At 47.7% G+C, this 13010-nt stretch overlaps 4 protein-coding genes across 4 annotated transcripts; 3 read left to right on the forward strand and 1 right to left on the reverse strand.

Annotated features, from left to right (window-relative positions):
- Positions 1–91: 91 nt before the first annotated feature.
- SAMD00019534_055880 (hypothetical protein) lies at positions 92–2706 on the forward strand (the record flags this gene model as incomplete). Its single annotated transcript, XM_012899079.1, has 3 exons — positions 92–295; positions 375–2090; positions 2167–2706. The coding sequence occupies 3 exons, from the start codon at positions 92–94 to the stop codon at positions 2704–2706; spliced, it is 2460 nt and encodes an 819-aa protein (XP_012754533.1).
- A 1383-nt stretch (positions 2707–4089) lies between these two features.
- Positions 4090–5457, forward strand: SAMD00019534_055890 (hypothetical protein; the record flags this gene model as incomplete). Its single annotated transcript, XM_012899080.1, has 1 exon — positions 4090–5457. One exon carries the CDS (start codon positions 4090–4092, stop codon positions 5455–5457), a length of 1368 nt encoding a protein of 455 aa, XP_012754534.1.
- A 1045-nt stretch (positions 5458–6502) lies between these two features.
- SAMD00019534_055900 (hypothetical protein) lies at positions 6503–10746 on the forward strand (the record flags this gene model as incomplete). The annotated part of the gene is made up of 3 exons (XM_012899081.1): positions 6503–6631; positions 6775–7028; positions 7101–10746. The coding sequence occupies 3 exons, from the start codon at positions 6503–6505 to the stop codon at positions 10744–10746; spliced, it is 4029 nt and encodes a 1342-aa protein (XP_012754535.1).
- Positions 10747–10816: 70 nt separating this feature from the next.
- On the reverse strand, positions 10817–12829 carry SAMD00019534_055910 (hypothetical protein; the record flags this gene model as incomplete). Its single annotated transcript, XM_012899082.1, has 1 exon — positions 10817–12829. One exon carries the CDS (start codon positions 12827–12829, stop codon positions 10817–10819), a length of 2013 nt encoding a protein of 670 aa, XP_012754536.1.
- Positions 12830–13010: the final 181 nt, after the last annotated feature.

A 13010-nucleotide genomic window follows, 5' to 3' on the forward strand; every position in this document is an offset into this window, starting at 1 on the left:
CAATCTTCAATTTAACAAACAAATAATGAGATATACATTTATTACAACAACATTACTTGTGTTGCTTAATGTTGCCACTTTTGCCATTGTAATGGCAAGACAACATCAGGCAGTGCCTGGCCCAATCCCATTCCATGGACAACTCCGACATGTCGGAGGAGTGTCAATGGAGAAATCATTCACACATAATCAAGTGCCACATGGATGGTCAAAGACCTACAGGACACTCAACATGGACTCTGAGCGTGTAACACTCACCTTCGCCCTCAGACTCAACAACATCAATGAGTTGGAGGTATGTGTACAGTCATGCATGGGAATGGTACCATTCGTTCATACATACTAACGAACTAACTTGATTCAAACTCAAACAGAACAAACTCAACAATGAGATTGCAAACCCAAACTCTGGAAACTATAGACAGCATATGACTCGTGACGAGTTGAATGAGATGGTGGCACCAGATCAGGAAAGAGTCAAGGAGTTTAAGGTGTGGCTTCAAACAAATATGGACGCAGAGATTGTAAAGAGCCTACCAGACTTTATTGTGGCAAGTGTACCTGTTGCCAAGGCCACCATGTACCTTAACACGGACTTTGAGGAGTTTGAACACAGTGTCACAGGCAAGCGAGTCGTCCGCACTCTTGGACCATACTCATTCCACGAGTCCTACGCTGACCTCGTCCACTTCATCGGTGGAACAGTGCGTTTCCCTAACCAACGCCAGTCGTCACGCCTCGGCCCAGACAACGAGTACCTTAGCAAGATAGAAGCTGGCGTACTTGATACCTCGAATGCGCCATCGATCGTACGTCTTTATGCAGGCGACGGTGGCTTCTCCTTTGTAATGTTGCCACGCTGTGAAGATGGCTCATACCCAGCTGGCACTGGCGCCCTGCCAGCCGGTCTCTGCAGCAACGCGACTGTAGCCATCACCAGCTTCACGATCAGCTCAACATCTCAGCAGTTTGCAGTAACCATGAAGCCATCAGGTGACAGCAAACTCATATGTATGCCATGTAACGAGTCGACCAACATTGTTGTCACAACCGCATGCACGGCTTCGATCAAGGCGCTTGGCTTGGCTAACGACACTATCTACTGTATGACAAGCGAGTTGGGCGAAGGCCAGCTCACCAACTACTTGCCCGTGGCCCTCAATCTCGTGACCACATTCGTTGATAGCACGACATCTGCACCCTATACCACCACGACCTACACGGGCCAGTTCCTCACGCCACAGGTCATCCAAGCGCGCTACCAGATGCCCATGCTCACTGGCACATTCCCCACCAACAAGTCACTCACAGACGTGGACTGGACGCTCAACTCGCAGTCTGTGGCCGAGTTCCTCGAGCAATACTACAGCGAGCAGGACTTGATCCAATTCTTCCAGATGGCTGGTATGGACTCACGCCTTGCCCAGCGAGTCACGGTCGTAGGTCCAAACAACCAGTCCTTGCCCGGTGGCGAGGCATCCTTGGACATTCAATATTTGATGGGCCTGGCCGCAGGCTACAACACAACCTTTTGGAGTTTGGGTGGCCTTGTTGCTGGCCAGGAGCCATTCCTCGAGTGGATCACCGACGTCCTGAACAGCCCCAAGACCATATACGTGCACAGCGTGTCTTATGGAGACGACGAGGACTCATTGTCTGTCGACTACATGCAGCGAATCAATGAGGAGTTTATCAAGGCTGGCGCCATGGGCATGACGATCGTGTTCTCCTCGGGAGACATGGGCGCCAACTCCAACTCCAACAAGGCCCAAAACAAGTTTGTTCCAGCCTTCCCCTGTTCGTCGCCTTACGTGCTCGCCGTGGGAGCCACTCAATTCTCCACGCAGACGACTCCAGCTTGCGACATTAACGCAGGTGGTGTGCTACCAGTCAAATGCACACAGATTGGTGAGATCGCCTCGAGTATTGCCACTGGCTCGCGTATCACATCCGGTGGAGGCTTCAGTAATGTGTTCCTCAGGCCATCTTACCAAGACAAAGTTGTCGTTGACTATGTCAACACCTACCTCTCCAACATCCCCGCCACCTACTACAACAACACGGGTCGTTCGTATCCCGACATTGCCGCGGTACGTATACCGGCCTCGATAGCCATCGCTCTGCTTCCCATTCATACTAACTCCTCCTCCTCCGACGACGCTACAGCTTGGACACAACTACCTTGTAGTGCTTGGTGGACGTGTGATACCTGTGGATGGCACGTCAGCCTCGGCACCAGTCATTGCCGCTGTCATATCGATCATCAATGACATGCTGTTGCGCCGCAATGAGAAGCCGCTGGGCTTTGTCAATCCTGCTCTGTACAGTGTTGGCGCACAGCACCCTGAAGCGTTCTTTGACATTGTAATGGGCGACAACAGCTGTCCAGAGAGCCCACCCTGCAACACCTATGGCTATCCTGCCACACCGGGCTACGATGCCGTGACGGGCTTTGGCTCGCCATACTTCCCCGTGCTCTCGCAGTTGCTGGCGCCCGTGCCGGCACCTGCCGCCAGCCACCAAGACTTTTCCGAGGGCTGGAAGGTAGCTTTCATCCTAGTGTCCGTGGCCCTGTTCCTATTGATCCTCTCATTGGCTGGCTTCATGGCATGGTGTACAAACTCAGACCTCACAATCGAGGTTATGCAGACATTTAAAAATGTTGTTGTTACGCGCGCGCATGCACGCGTTGATGTTGCCACGTGATTGATTATGTGTCTGGTGTCTGTGTGTGTCATTGAACCATCATTCGTCTCCAATAGGCAACTGGTTGATCGAACAGTAACCAATCATCGGATGCCTTTCCAAGACTTGCCTTTCCAGCCAGAGAGTAACTTGAATGATGAGTTTGGTGCTGGGTACTAGATCAATCGGCATGCCCCTCAGGCATTCACCCTTCTCCAAACCTGATCATGTGATGGTGCGCACCCCCTCGTTCGTTTTTTGCAAGCTCACCTCATACAACTGACCCGGACTCAGTCCAACAACCAACCATCGCTCCAGCATCCCCCCACAATACACTTTGCAAATACTTTGCGCGCATCCCTCATCAAGTCCCCGATCACCAGGTCAGGTGACCCTAAATTAGATATTTCATTAAGCAAGCAGAGATGGGAGTCATTCAGTCAGCTGATTGTTGATTGTGATGGTGATGTTGATGATGATGTTGATGGTGTTGAGGAGGTTGTCATTTAATAAATCAATAAATTAATCATTCAATCAATCAACGGGGTGCGCCTCAACGCTACAAACAACTATCATTGGGGTCAGTGAGAGAGAGTGATGGTAGTGAAGTCTTTCTTGTCTCCGTTGACCCCCCCCCCTACAATATGTGATGGAACAATACACCAAATGATCTCCATAAAGCAACAGCCAATCAATCAACGGAATCGAAGGGACCTTACCTCAAATCAACTTGATCTGCCCCTTTAGGATGGTCTAACATCATATTGCTAAGCCAAGGCCCATCATCATCCTGGACCTTACTACAATAATGTGTGTATTTGAGTGAGTGTGTTGTTGTGTTGATTATTGATTGATTGCGTTAGTGATTGAAAGAGTGAGTGAGTCATCTTCAGAGCTCGATGGATGGATGATTGGATATTTCCAACCATCCTTCCTTGCGGTCTAGAGTTTTCAGGTATCAACCCTATTACGCGCCAGACACTCAGGTGACTATCCAATTCAACCCGACACTTACTGGGTCTCTAGGCTGCTAAGCTAGGTCCAATTAATACCCAATAAATCTATCTCACAACTCAGAGTGTAGAGTGGCAAGCACGTGACCATCAATCATCACTCAACTTACAGAAAGGTGCAACACAACCTTTAGGACAAAAGCCGGCATGGCATACTCAATCATTCAGTTGTCTTTCCATCCAAAACACTTACACATACACATACAACTAATCAATCAATTAATATTATGTTTATTATTTATATCTAACAAATATTAATATTAATAATATGGATCAATTAAATATTCAAGAACATCTAAAGAGTATAGACTATTATATTGGCTACTTTCAACAACTAAAGATTGCTGTTCAGTCCAACCACAATGACATATCATTTAACCAGAATGGTATGATGCCGGGCATCAACCAGATGCCTCCCCAGTACTTATCCGGTCATCAACTACCCCAACAACAACAACAAAGTTGGATGTTGCCCTCGATACCCTCAGTACACCCTGGTTACCTACACCCCATCAACATGTCCAACTACAACGCCAACACTATAATCAATCACAATTACTACTACCAGTCGACCATCTCGGAAATGAGTCCTTTCAATCCTCCCGGAAATGTCGGGCAACATGACAATTCTTCCACGATGACCATTTCCATGCAATCTGATATCGATGAACCAGACACTACTAGCATGTTCCTCTCCGATACCATATCTGAAATAATAGATGTCAACTCTTTACACGATCACTATCCATCCCAACCAGTTGTTATCCAACCTCCTCCACAATCACAACCACAATCACAATCACAATCACAACCACAACAACCTGAACAACAACAACAACCTTCGTCGTCATCGTACGACCAAAGTCAACCACTATTGGATGAATGTGAGTTTGATGACATTCTACCAAATGTTGACAGTATCTTTGCAGAGCAACATCCAGAACAAGAACAATCATTCTCCAATACACTACGATCAATTGTATATGGTATTGATCAACTTCCATCAACACCAGAGGACGATGGTCCACTCATAGACAATACTCCACCGCAAGATACAACCCATGATAGTGAGAGCCAGTCATCAACACCACCATCCTCTCCAATGTCATTGTCCTCATCACAAGAGATACCAGGTGTCCCCACCAGTGAGCCCAGCAGTGATGATCATTCAATGGAATATCCAAGCAGCCCATGCTCTTCCTCATCTGAATATGGAGCGGTGCCAGATGGTTGCCCTTCTCCAAAGCCTCGCGCCAAGAGGGTTGCCAAGCCCCGGGCCAAATGTGTGAACAGGAAGGTGTCGGACAAGCCAAGGAAGCCAAACAAGAGCGTGAGGTTTTCGATTAGGATGAGGGACCTACTCAAACCTCAGAGCAAAGTTGCGAGGAAGAAAGATATGGACACTTCCACTCTCAGTCGACGAGTCAATCACCTGTTTGAGTTGATCATGACCACGACGACGAACGACCGTCTTCGTTCATTCCTAGAGTACATGTACGCCGACCGCCAAATCAGCTGGCCACACCGTATCTTTACCAAGAGAGCCACTCATCTACATGAAGGATACGAGGACTTCCTAACCTACTTTGAGCATGATGTAGAGGTGCCTTTCAAGAAGAACAAGGCACCATCGTCACCATCCAGTGCCAAGAAGAACAAGAAATCAACGTCATCATCACCATCCAGTGCCAAAAAGATGAAGCTATCATCGTCCAAAAAGGTACGACCACCAGGTCCATGTGGAGGTCGCGACGAATAATCGATTGATCGATGGTTATACCAATATTGTGTTTGTTTGTTTGTTTTGTTTGTTGAATAATAAAGAATGAACGATTACTATTTCATCAATATATTCTTCACCTTTGTTTCTGTATCTTGGTCGTTTAATTAAAGTAAAGATATTTTGTTGATAATATCTCATTCATCCATCTTAAACAACAAGGACAACAAGGTCTCATTACATATCATGATATCAATATGATTGATTGTTATTTGTTCATCAATCAATCAATCAATATAATATTAAGATGAGAGTTGAGATGCAATGTAATTAATGAATGATGATTGGATGGACATGGGTAGTCATTTTAGAATGCTAATGACGCATGTAACCTTGTCAATGATCCCTTAGTTATCTTATCTTGTGTTATTCTCAAAAACACACAAGTTGTTGGTATCCTGTTTTGGCAAGTTCAACTAGTGCTGTCTATCCTTGTACCTTGTGCATGTGTGTGTATGTGTATGTGTTATTACCGAAATATAAATTAAAATTGAGCAAAGAAGACGACCGAATCATAAGGAATACCCCTATGTTCAAAAACAGATCGTTTGGGAAATGCGTGTGAATGTATTGTTCGAAATTTGAAGAAGTTAAAGCGTATGACACTCATACAGACACCTGTCAACTTTTAAACAGCAGTCGACATTGAGCAAAGGTTGACATCACACACAGAGATACAGATAAATATATTTATATATATATATATATACACACAAACACAAACACACATACACATATACATCTTTGATTGATGGATTATAACAATAAGCTTATTGTTGGGATTATTTAATTACAGTAATATTACTTAATATTTATAACATTAATAATATATATTTATATATATTCGCATTGATATGCAAAGATAATAATAATAATGATAACATCATTAAAGAATAAGTTATTTAAATCATATAGGAGGCTTAGTCCTGTTGAAGGCGGAGGTGATGGTGATGCTGATGGGTCGGGTCTAGATGATGTCGAGCTCCAGGAATCATCATCTTCTTCATCTTCTGATGTTAAACCGATGCTTGAAGAAATCAACGGTGACAGCAGCAGTAGTAGTAACAACAAGGAAACTCCATACGACGAGTACTATGATCGAAATAGGTTCAATGATCCTTCGCCAGAGTATCATTCAAATTGGCTATCAAGGGTATGTTTTTTTTTTGGGTTTGGGATGGAGTGGATGGATGGTAGATGGATAGAGGGTCATGTATTCATTCATTCGTGGTACCATGGTTTGGGTTGGGAGCATGGAGCAGCAGTATACTTACAACGCACGACACGACACTTTAGTTCTCCTTTTGGTGGGTCCGACCAACAATATTTAGAGGCAACAGGAGACAGTTACAATTGACAGATATACCAGACTTGACTGATGACTTAAAGGTCAAACATGTCATTGATCTAATGGATGACATTGACTTCTCCTCACGAATACCACTAATCAAACACATTTACAAACGCTTTACATTCATACATTATCTTGGCATCGTCGCCAAGCTACTGCACATCGTTGCATCAATCATTACACCACTACTACTACGATCGTAAGTACCATCAATCATCCTACGCCTGCATGAGCCTGACCCTAACATACACACACCATGGTGACCTTCCAGATTCATCGAGTTCGTCAATGATCACTCTCAAAGACCAGCATATATTGGCTGGCTGCTATGCTTTGGCATCTTTATATCGACATGCGTTCAATCAATGGGACTGCAACAAAGTTATTGGTATGGACTTAAGGTGTCATTGTCCGTTCGTTCGGCATTGTCATCGGCCATCTATCGAAAGATGCTCCGCCTCAACAACTCATCGCGACGCAACTTCAATGGAAAGCTGATGAACTTGATCTCTGTGGACGTCGGTGTGTTTGGCGAGTTCTTTTGGAACTCGTACATGGACATCTTCCTGTTCCCCATCCAGATCACGCTGCTGCTCTTGCTGCTCACCTACGTCATTGGCCCGTCGGGCCTGGTCGGCTTCGTCACGATGGGCTTCAGCGTTCCCCTGTCCACCTATCTCAACACGCGCATCAATGGATTCTTTGCGCGCGCCATGTCCTTCTCGGACGAGCGCATCAAGCTCATTGGCGAGTTCATCAGCGGCATCCGCTTCCTCAAGCTCTACAACTGGGAGGAGTTCTTCATCCAGCGAATCACAACGCAGCGCGACTATCAGATGGAGGCCAACAAGAAGCATCTGTCCACGTTCTCCATGGATCAGACACTGATGCAGGTCACCAACGGAGTGGTGTTGCTCGTTACCTTTGCCACGTACATTGCCACTGGCCACACACTGCAAGCCAAGACAGCGTTCACTGCGCTGACCATCTTCTTCATTCTCCGAAACCCGATCCAAATGTGGCCCGAGGCCCTACAGCGATCACTCAAGATGAAGACATGTGGCAAGCGTATCGAGGCCTTCCTCCAGACGCCCGAGAACACGAACGACGACCTCTTGGAGAACAATAACTCGGTGGAGAACTCGACATCAGAGTTCAGGATTGTCAATGGCACATTCACATGGCACGACGGTCAGTTTGAGGATGAGGAGGAGGATGTCAAGGATGACAAGGAGGATGCAAAGAAGGCCTCCGCGATCATCGACGTACAACTGCCACTGGACGACACCTCATCATCAACCACCACAATGTTCCCCCTTCTTGATAATGCCATCGAGGCAGAGAAGGACGAGCCTGCGCCTGTGCTGAGCAACATCAGTATGGTCGCGCCAAAGGGCAAGCTGACTGTCATTGTCGGCAAGGTCGGCGAGGGCAAGACCAGCTTGGTGTCCGCGCTGATTGGTGAGATCAGAAAGACATCGGGCACTTTGACCGCACCACATTACATTGGATTCACTCCGCAGATTCCTTGGATCTTGGGTGGATCGATACGCGACAACATTCTATTTGGCAAGCCCTACATCAAGGAGATGTATCTCAACGTGATCGAGGCATGCAGCTTGAAGCCCGACCTCATTGGTTTCCCCCTGAAGGATCTTACAGAGATTGGCGAGCGTGGTGTCAGTTTGTCTGGTGGCCAGAAGCAGCGTATCTCATTGGCACGCTGTCTCTACTCCAATGCCGAGGCCTACGTTATGGATGAGCCGTTGTCCGCTGTCGACGCCGAAGTCGGCAAGCATCTGTTTGAGCACTGCATCCGAGGAGTCATGGCCAACAAGACCCGAGTCTTGGTCACACATCAACTCCAGTTCATCCCTTCAGCCGACCATATTATCGTCATGGATGGTGGCCGCATCATTCAAGGCACATACGACGAGCTCACCACGCAAGGCATCGACTTTGAGAGCATCATGAAGACCAAACAGATCGACATGGAGGAACAGGACCAGCCTGATCAGGCCAGCACAGCAGCCGCCGCAGAGCTCAAGAAGTCGATCGATGCTGCCAAGCACATCAAGATTGAGAACTGCATCATCGAGGACTTGCGTGCGCTCGACCCAATGGAGCAACTCAAGGGCAAGCTGTTCACAGTGGAGGAGCGCAAGGTCGGTGCCGTGGGTAAGTCGACCTTCATCCCCTACTTCAAGTCTGGCGGCCCCACCATCCTCTATCTGATGGTGATCGCATCATACGTCGTGGCCCAGATGACCATCCAAGGCTCAGACTACTGGCTGCTTGTTTGGACCAACGCCACAATCAAGCCAGACCCTGGCAACATGTTCTACCTCCGCATCTACACTCTGTTCATCGTTGCATTTGGCTTCTTCGTCGTCCTCAAGCTCCGATCAATCATCTTCCTCACACTCCGCGCAGCAAAGAAGATGCACGAGCGATTGGTCAACGGCGTATTCTACTCGCCCTGCTCATTCTTTGACAGCAATCCCTCGGGACGTATCCTCAACCGTTTCTCGAAGGACATGTCCGACGTCGACTTGCTCGTTGTCGAATCAATCAACGATGTGCTCACCTGTGGCACATCGGTCATCATCTCTGTGCTCCAGATGATCTACCTCACGCCCTACATTGCGATCCCATTCAGCTTGCTCTCAGTGTACTACTTCTACATCCAGAAGTTCTATCGCTCGACCAGCCGCGACCTCAAGCGTATGGATGCCATCACGAGAAGTCCCATCTACAGCCACTTGGGCGAGTCATTCAATGGAATGCTGTCGATCCGCTCGTTCAAACAACAACAACGCTTCATTCAAGCGTTTGAACAACACACCGACTTGAACCAACGTCTGTTCTACCACAACTTCTCCGTCAACAGATGGCTAGGCATGAACCTCGAGATGCTCACCGGTCTGATGGTTCTGTGCGCCGCAGTCTTTAGCATGATCTCCTCCAACATCTCCCCAAGTATTGCGGGCATGGCCGTATCATCGGCCATCAGTATCACAGGCATCCTCAACTGGGCCATCAGACAGTTCACCGAGCTCGAGGTCAGAATGACATCGGTGGAGCGAGTCCTAGAGTACGCAAACAACCCGTCCGAGGGTCAGCGAGTGTGCGAGGACAACCGACCACCTGACAGCTGGCCCACAGAGGGCCGCATCGAGTTCCGCAACCTTGAGGTTCGCTATCGACCTGGCTTGGACCCAAGCCTTCGCGACCTCAACTGCAAGATCGAGTCCAAGCACAAGGTAGGACTGGTTGGCAGAACTGGCGCAGGCAAGAGCACCGTTGGACTGGCTTTGTTCCGACTCGTCGAGCCAAGCCAAGGCACCATCGTCATTGATGGCGTAGACATCACCAAGATTGGACTAAGCGACCTTCGCAGCAGACTGGCCGTCATCCCTCAAGACCCATTCATCTTCTCAGGCTCTGTAAGAATGAACCTCGACCCGTTCAACAAGCATCAAGACCTTGAGCTGTGGGAGGCACTGGAGAAGGTGAACATGAAGCAAGTGATCAAGGCAATGCCATTGGAGCTCGAGACCATGCTGGACGAGGGTGGCGATGGATTCTCAGTGGGCCAGAAGCAACTGCTTTGTCTGGTGCGCGCCATCCTCAGTACATCCCCCATCGTTCTGATGGACGAAGCCACAGCATCATTGGACTATCATACCGATGCACTCATCAAGACAGTCATTGCCAATAACTTTGCCAACAGGACTGTTGTGACGATCGCACATCGTCTGGACACCATCATTGACAGCGATCGCATCATGGTCATTGACAAAGGCAGCCTCGTCGAGTACGACGACCCCTCAGCACTCATCCGAACAAACAGTCGATTCAGACAACTGGTCGATGCTCAGACCACCGTGCTCAGGGCAACAGCAGCACGAACATAAGTTAACAATAAAGTATAAAGTATATGTTTTATTGGCTATCATCCAATCAATCAATCTTCCAACTAATCAATCATTTGAACTCCACTTCCAACTCATCTCTATCCACAAGGAACTCTAGGTCGCGATCAGACTGTATCAGAACGTTTGGTAGCAATATAATGGTCTTGATTGATTGCTGGAAACTGTCGATCGATGCGCTACCCTCATTGAATCGCTCTTGTATCGCCGCAACTAGATGTAGGTAAGTGCGATGATAAAGCTTGATGAACTTGAATAATGTGTCGCCCTTCCTCTTGATCTTGATGGACAGTCCACTGGCCAACAATGTCTGATCCAGCTGGATTGTGACCTGTTCATCAGTCTTGCTAATCACTCGTAGTGTCCTGCTCGCTACATTTCCATATTGATTCCCAATGGCCACGTCCAACTCGCGCTGAAAGTCATACTTTGGCAACACAAACATTGACTTGTTGACCAACTCCACCTGAACGTGTCCTTGCAGGAAGTCGACAATCTCATCGCTCTCGGCCACTTGAACTGGAGTTCGCTTCTCCCCATCAAGCGCGCTAAGCAGTGCACCATGTCTGAGCAAGTACTCCACGAGGTCAAGGTCACCTTGTTGGGCGGCCACATGCAATGGTGTCGACTGTGGGAATACGGCCATTGGTCGACTGGCGTCGGCGCCACATGCAACCAACTTCTTGGCAATGTCTGAATATCCGAATGATAACGCTTCGTGTATTGGTGTGTTTCCGAATGTATCCGATGTGTTGGCGTCGGCACCAGCCTCTAGCAACCGTCCAACAGCATCAATGTTGCCCACTGAGCATGCGACAAACAGTCCTGTCTGACCCTTGCTGTTCTTTGCCTCCAATACCTTGTCCGTGCCACTTCCAAGACTCTTGATTGTTTGCAACAAACATACTAGCGGCAACAACTTTGATGGCTTTGATGAAGAGTTTGTCAGCACATTGTCTCCGGACTCCATGCCGTCCATGCTTGGCTGGTCGCACAGGGATAGGTCGCATGAATGATCGATCACAATCAGATTGAGTATCCTTCGGAACACGACAATGAAATGATCGCGCAGCAACTTCTGCTGCTGTTGTCCCCCTGATAGTCCATATTGCTCCAACAGCTCCATTGTGTCTGGGAATCGATGAATGAACTCTGAGAGTGGCGTGTGTCCAGTGACAATGTCGATGGCATTGGGATTGACACCCTTGCTCAGCAACAATTGAATGAGCGACACATAGGGTATGTCTCGGCCCCACAACGACTCTGCCTCCACATTCATCGAGTGCAGCTCCTTGATCTGTCGCAGCAATGCTGATACATTGCCAAGTGCATAGTGTAGACATGTTGGGCCATCCTTGACGACACCTCGCGTGCCACCCAACCTCTCAACGATCTTCTGTTTCCTCTCGTCGCTTCGTCGCTGCTCGTAGCTCGACAGTGGCAACAGGGACTTGAGTTGAAGTGACATAAAGTCAACGTCAAGCAGCTTCTCGTGTGGCAGCTTGACGTCTGCACCATACTCAACGAGCAGTGCAGATACGCTATATGACGCTGACTTGGTGGCCAGGTGTATGGGCTGCAAGTTCAACTTGTTCTTGGCCATGGGATCGGCTCCCTTGTCCAGCAGTCTCTTCACAATGTCCAGCTGTCGACTCTCCCTCGACTCGTAGTCTTGTTCATCATGATCATCACTCAACACCACCACCTGTTGTTGTGCGTTCGGTGATGATGGTGCGCCTTGAGACATCAGCATCTGGGTGGCGGCTGACGACGAGATCTCTGCGATGGAGTCAGCGCATGAGTAGTGAAGTGCCGTGTTGTTGTTTGAGTCTAGTTTGTCAATGTCAAAGTGATCGAATGCCTGCGAAGTCTTGAGTATGTGTTTGATCAGTGTAGCCATTCGTTTCTGAGCGGCCAGATGTAAGATTGTTAGACCATAGTGGTCCTCTGTCGCAAACAACAATGTAGCATCATCTTCCAGCAATCTAATGGCCTTGTTTGAGTCGCCAATGTTAATAAAGCTGAATATACTATGTTGTAATGATACCGCCTCCTCTGTATTCATTGTATAACTTTGACCAGATTCTTTCTAAGTTCATACTAATCAAATTTATTGTGTGGTGTGATTGTGATCATCTGATCGGTAGTGCACTTGAGTGCACTGAATTGATCAGATGATCAGATGATCATATAATAAGACAAAGATATATATATAATGGATCAATTACCAACTATTATCATTAGAT

This window comes from Acytostelium subglobosum, assembly GCF_000787575.1.
Source record: "Acytostelium subglobosum LB1 DNA, scaffold: scaffold10, whole genome shotgun sequence".
NCBI classification, from domain to species: domain Eukaryota; phylum Evosea; class Eumycetozoa; order Acytosteliales; family Acytosteliaceae; genus Acytostelium; species Acytostelium subglobosum.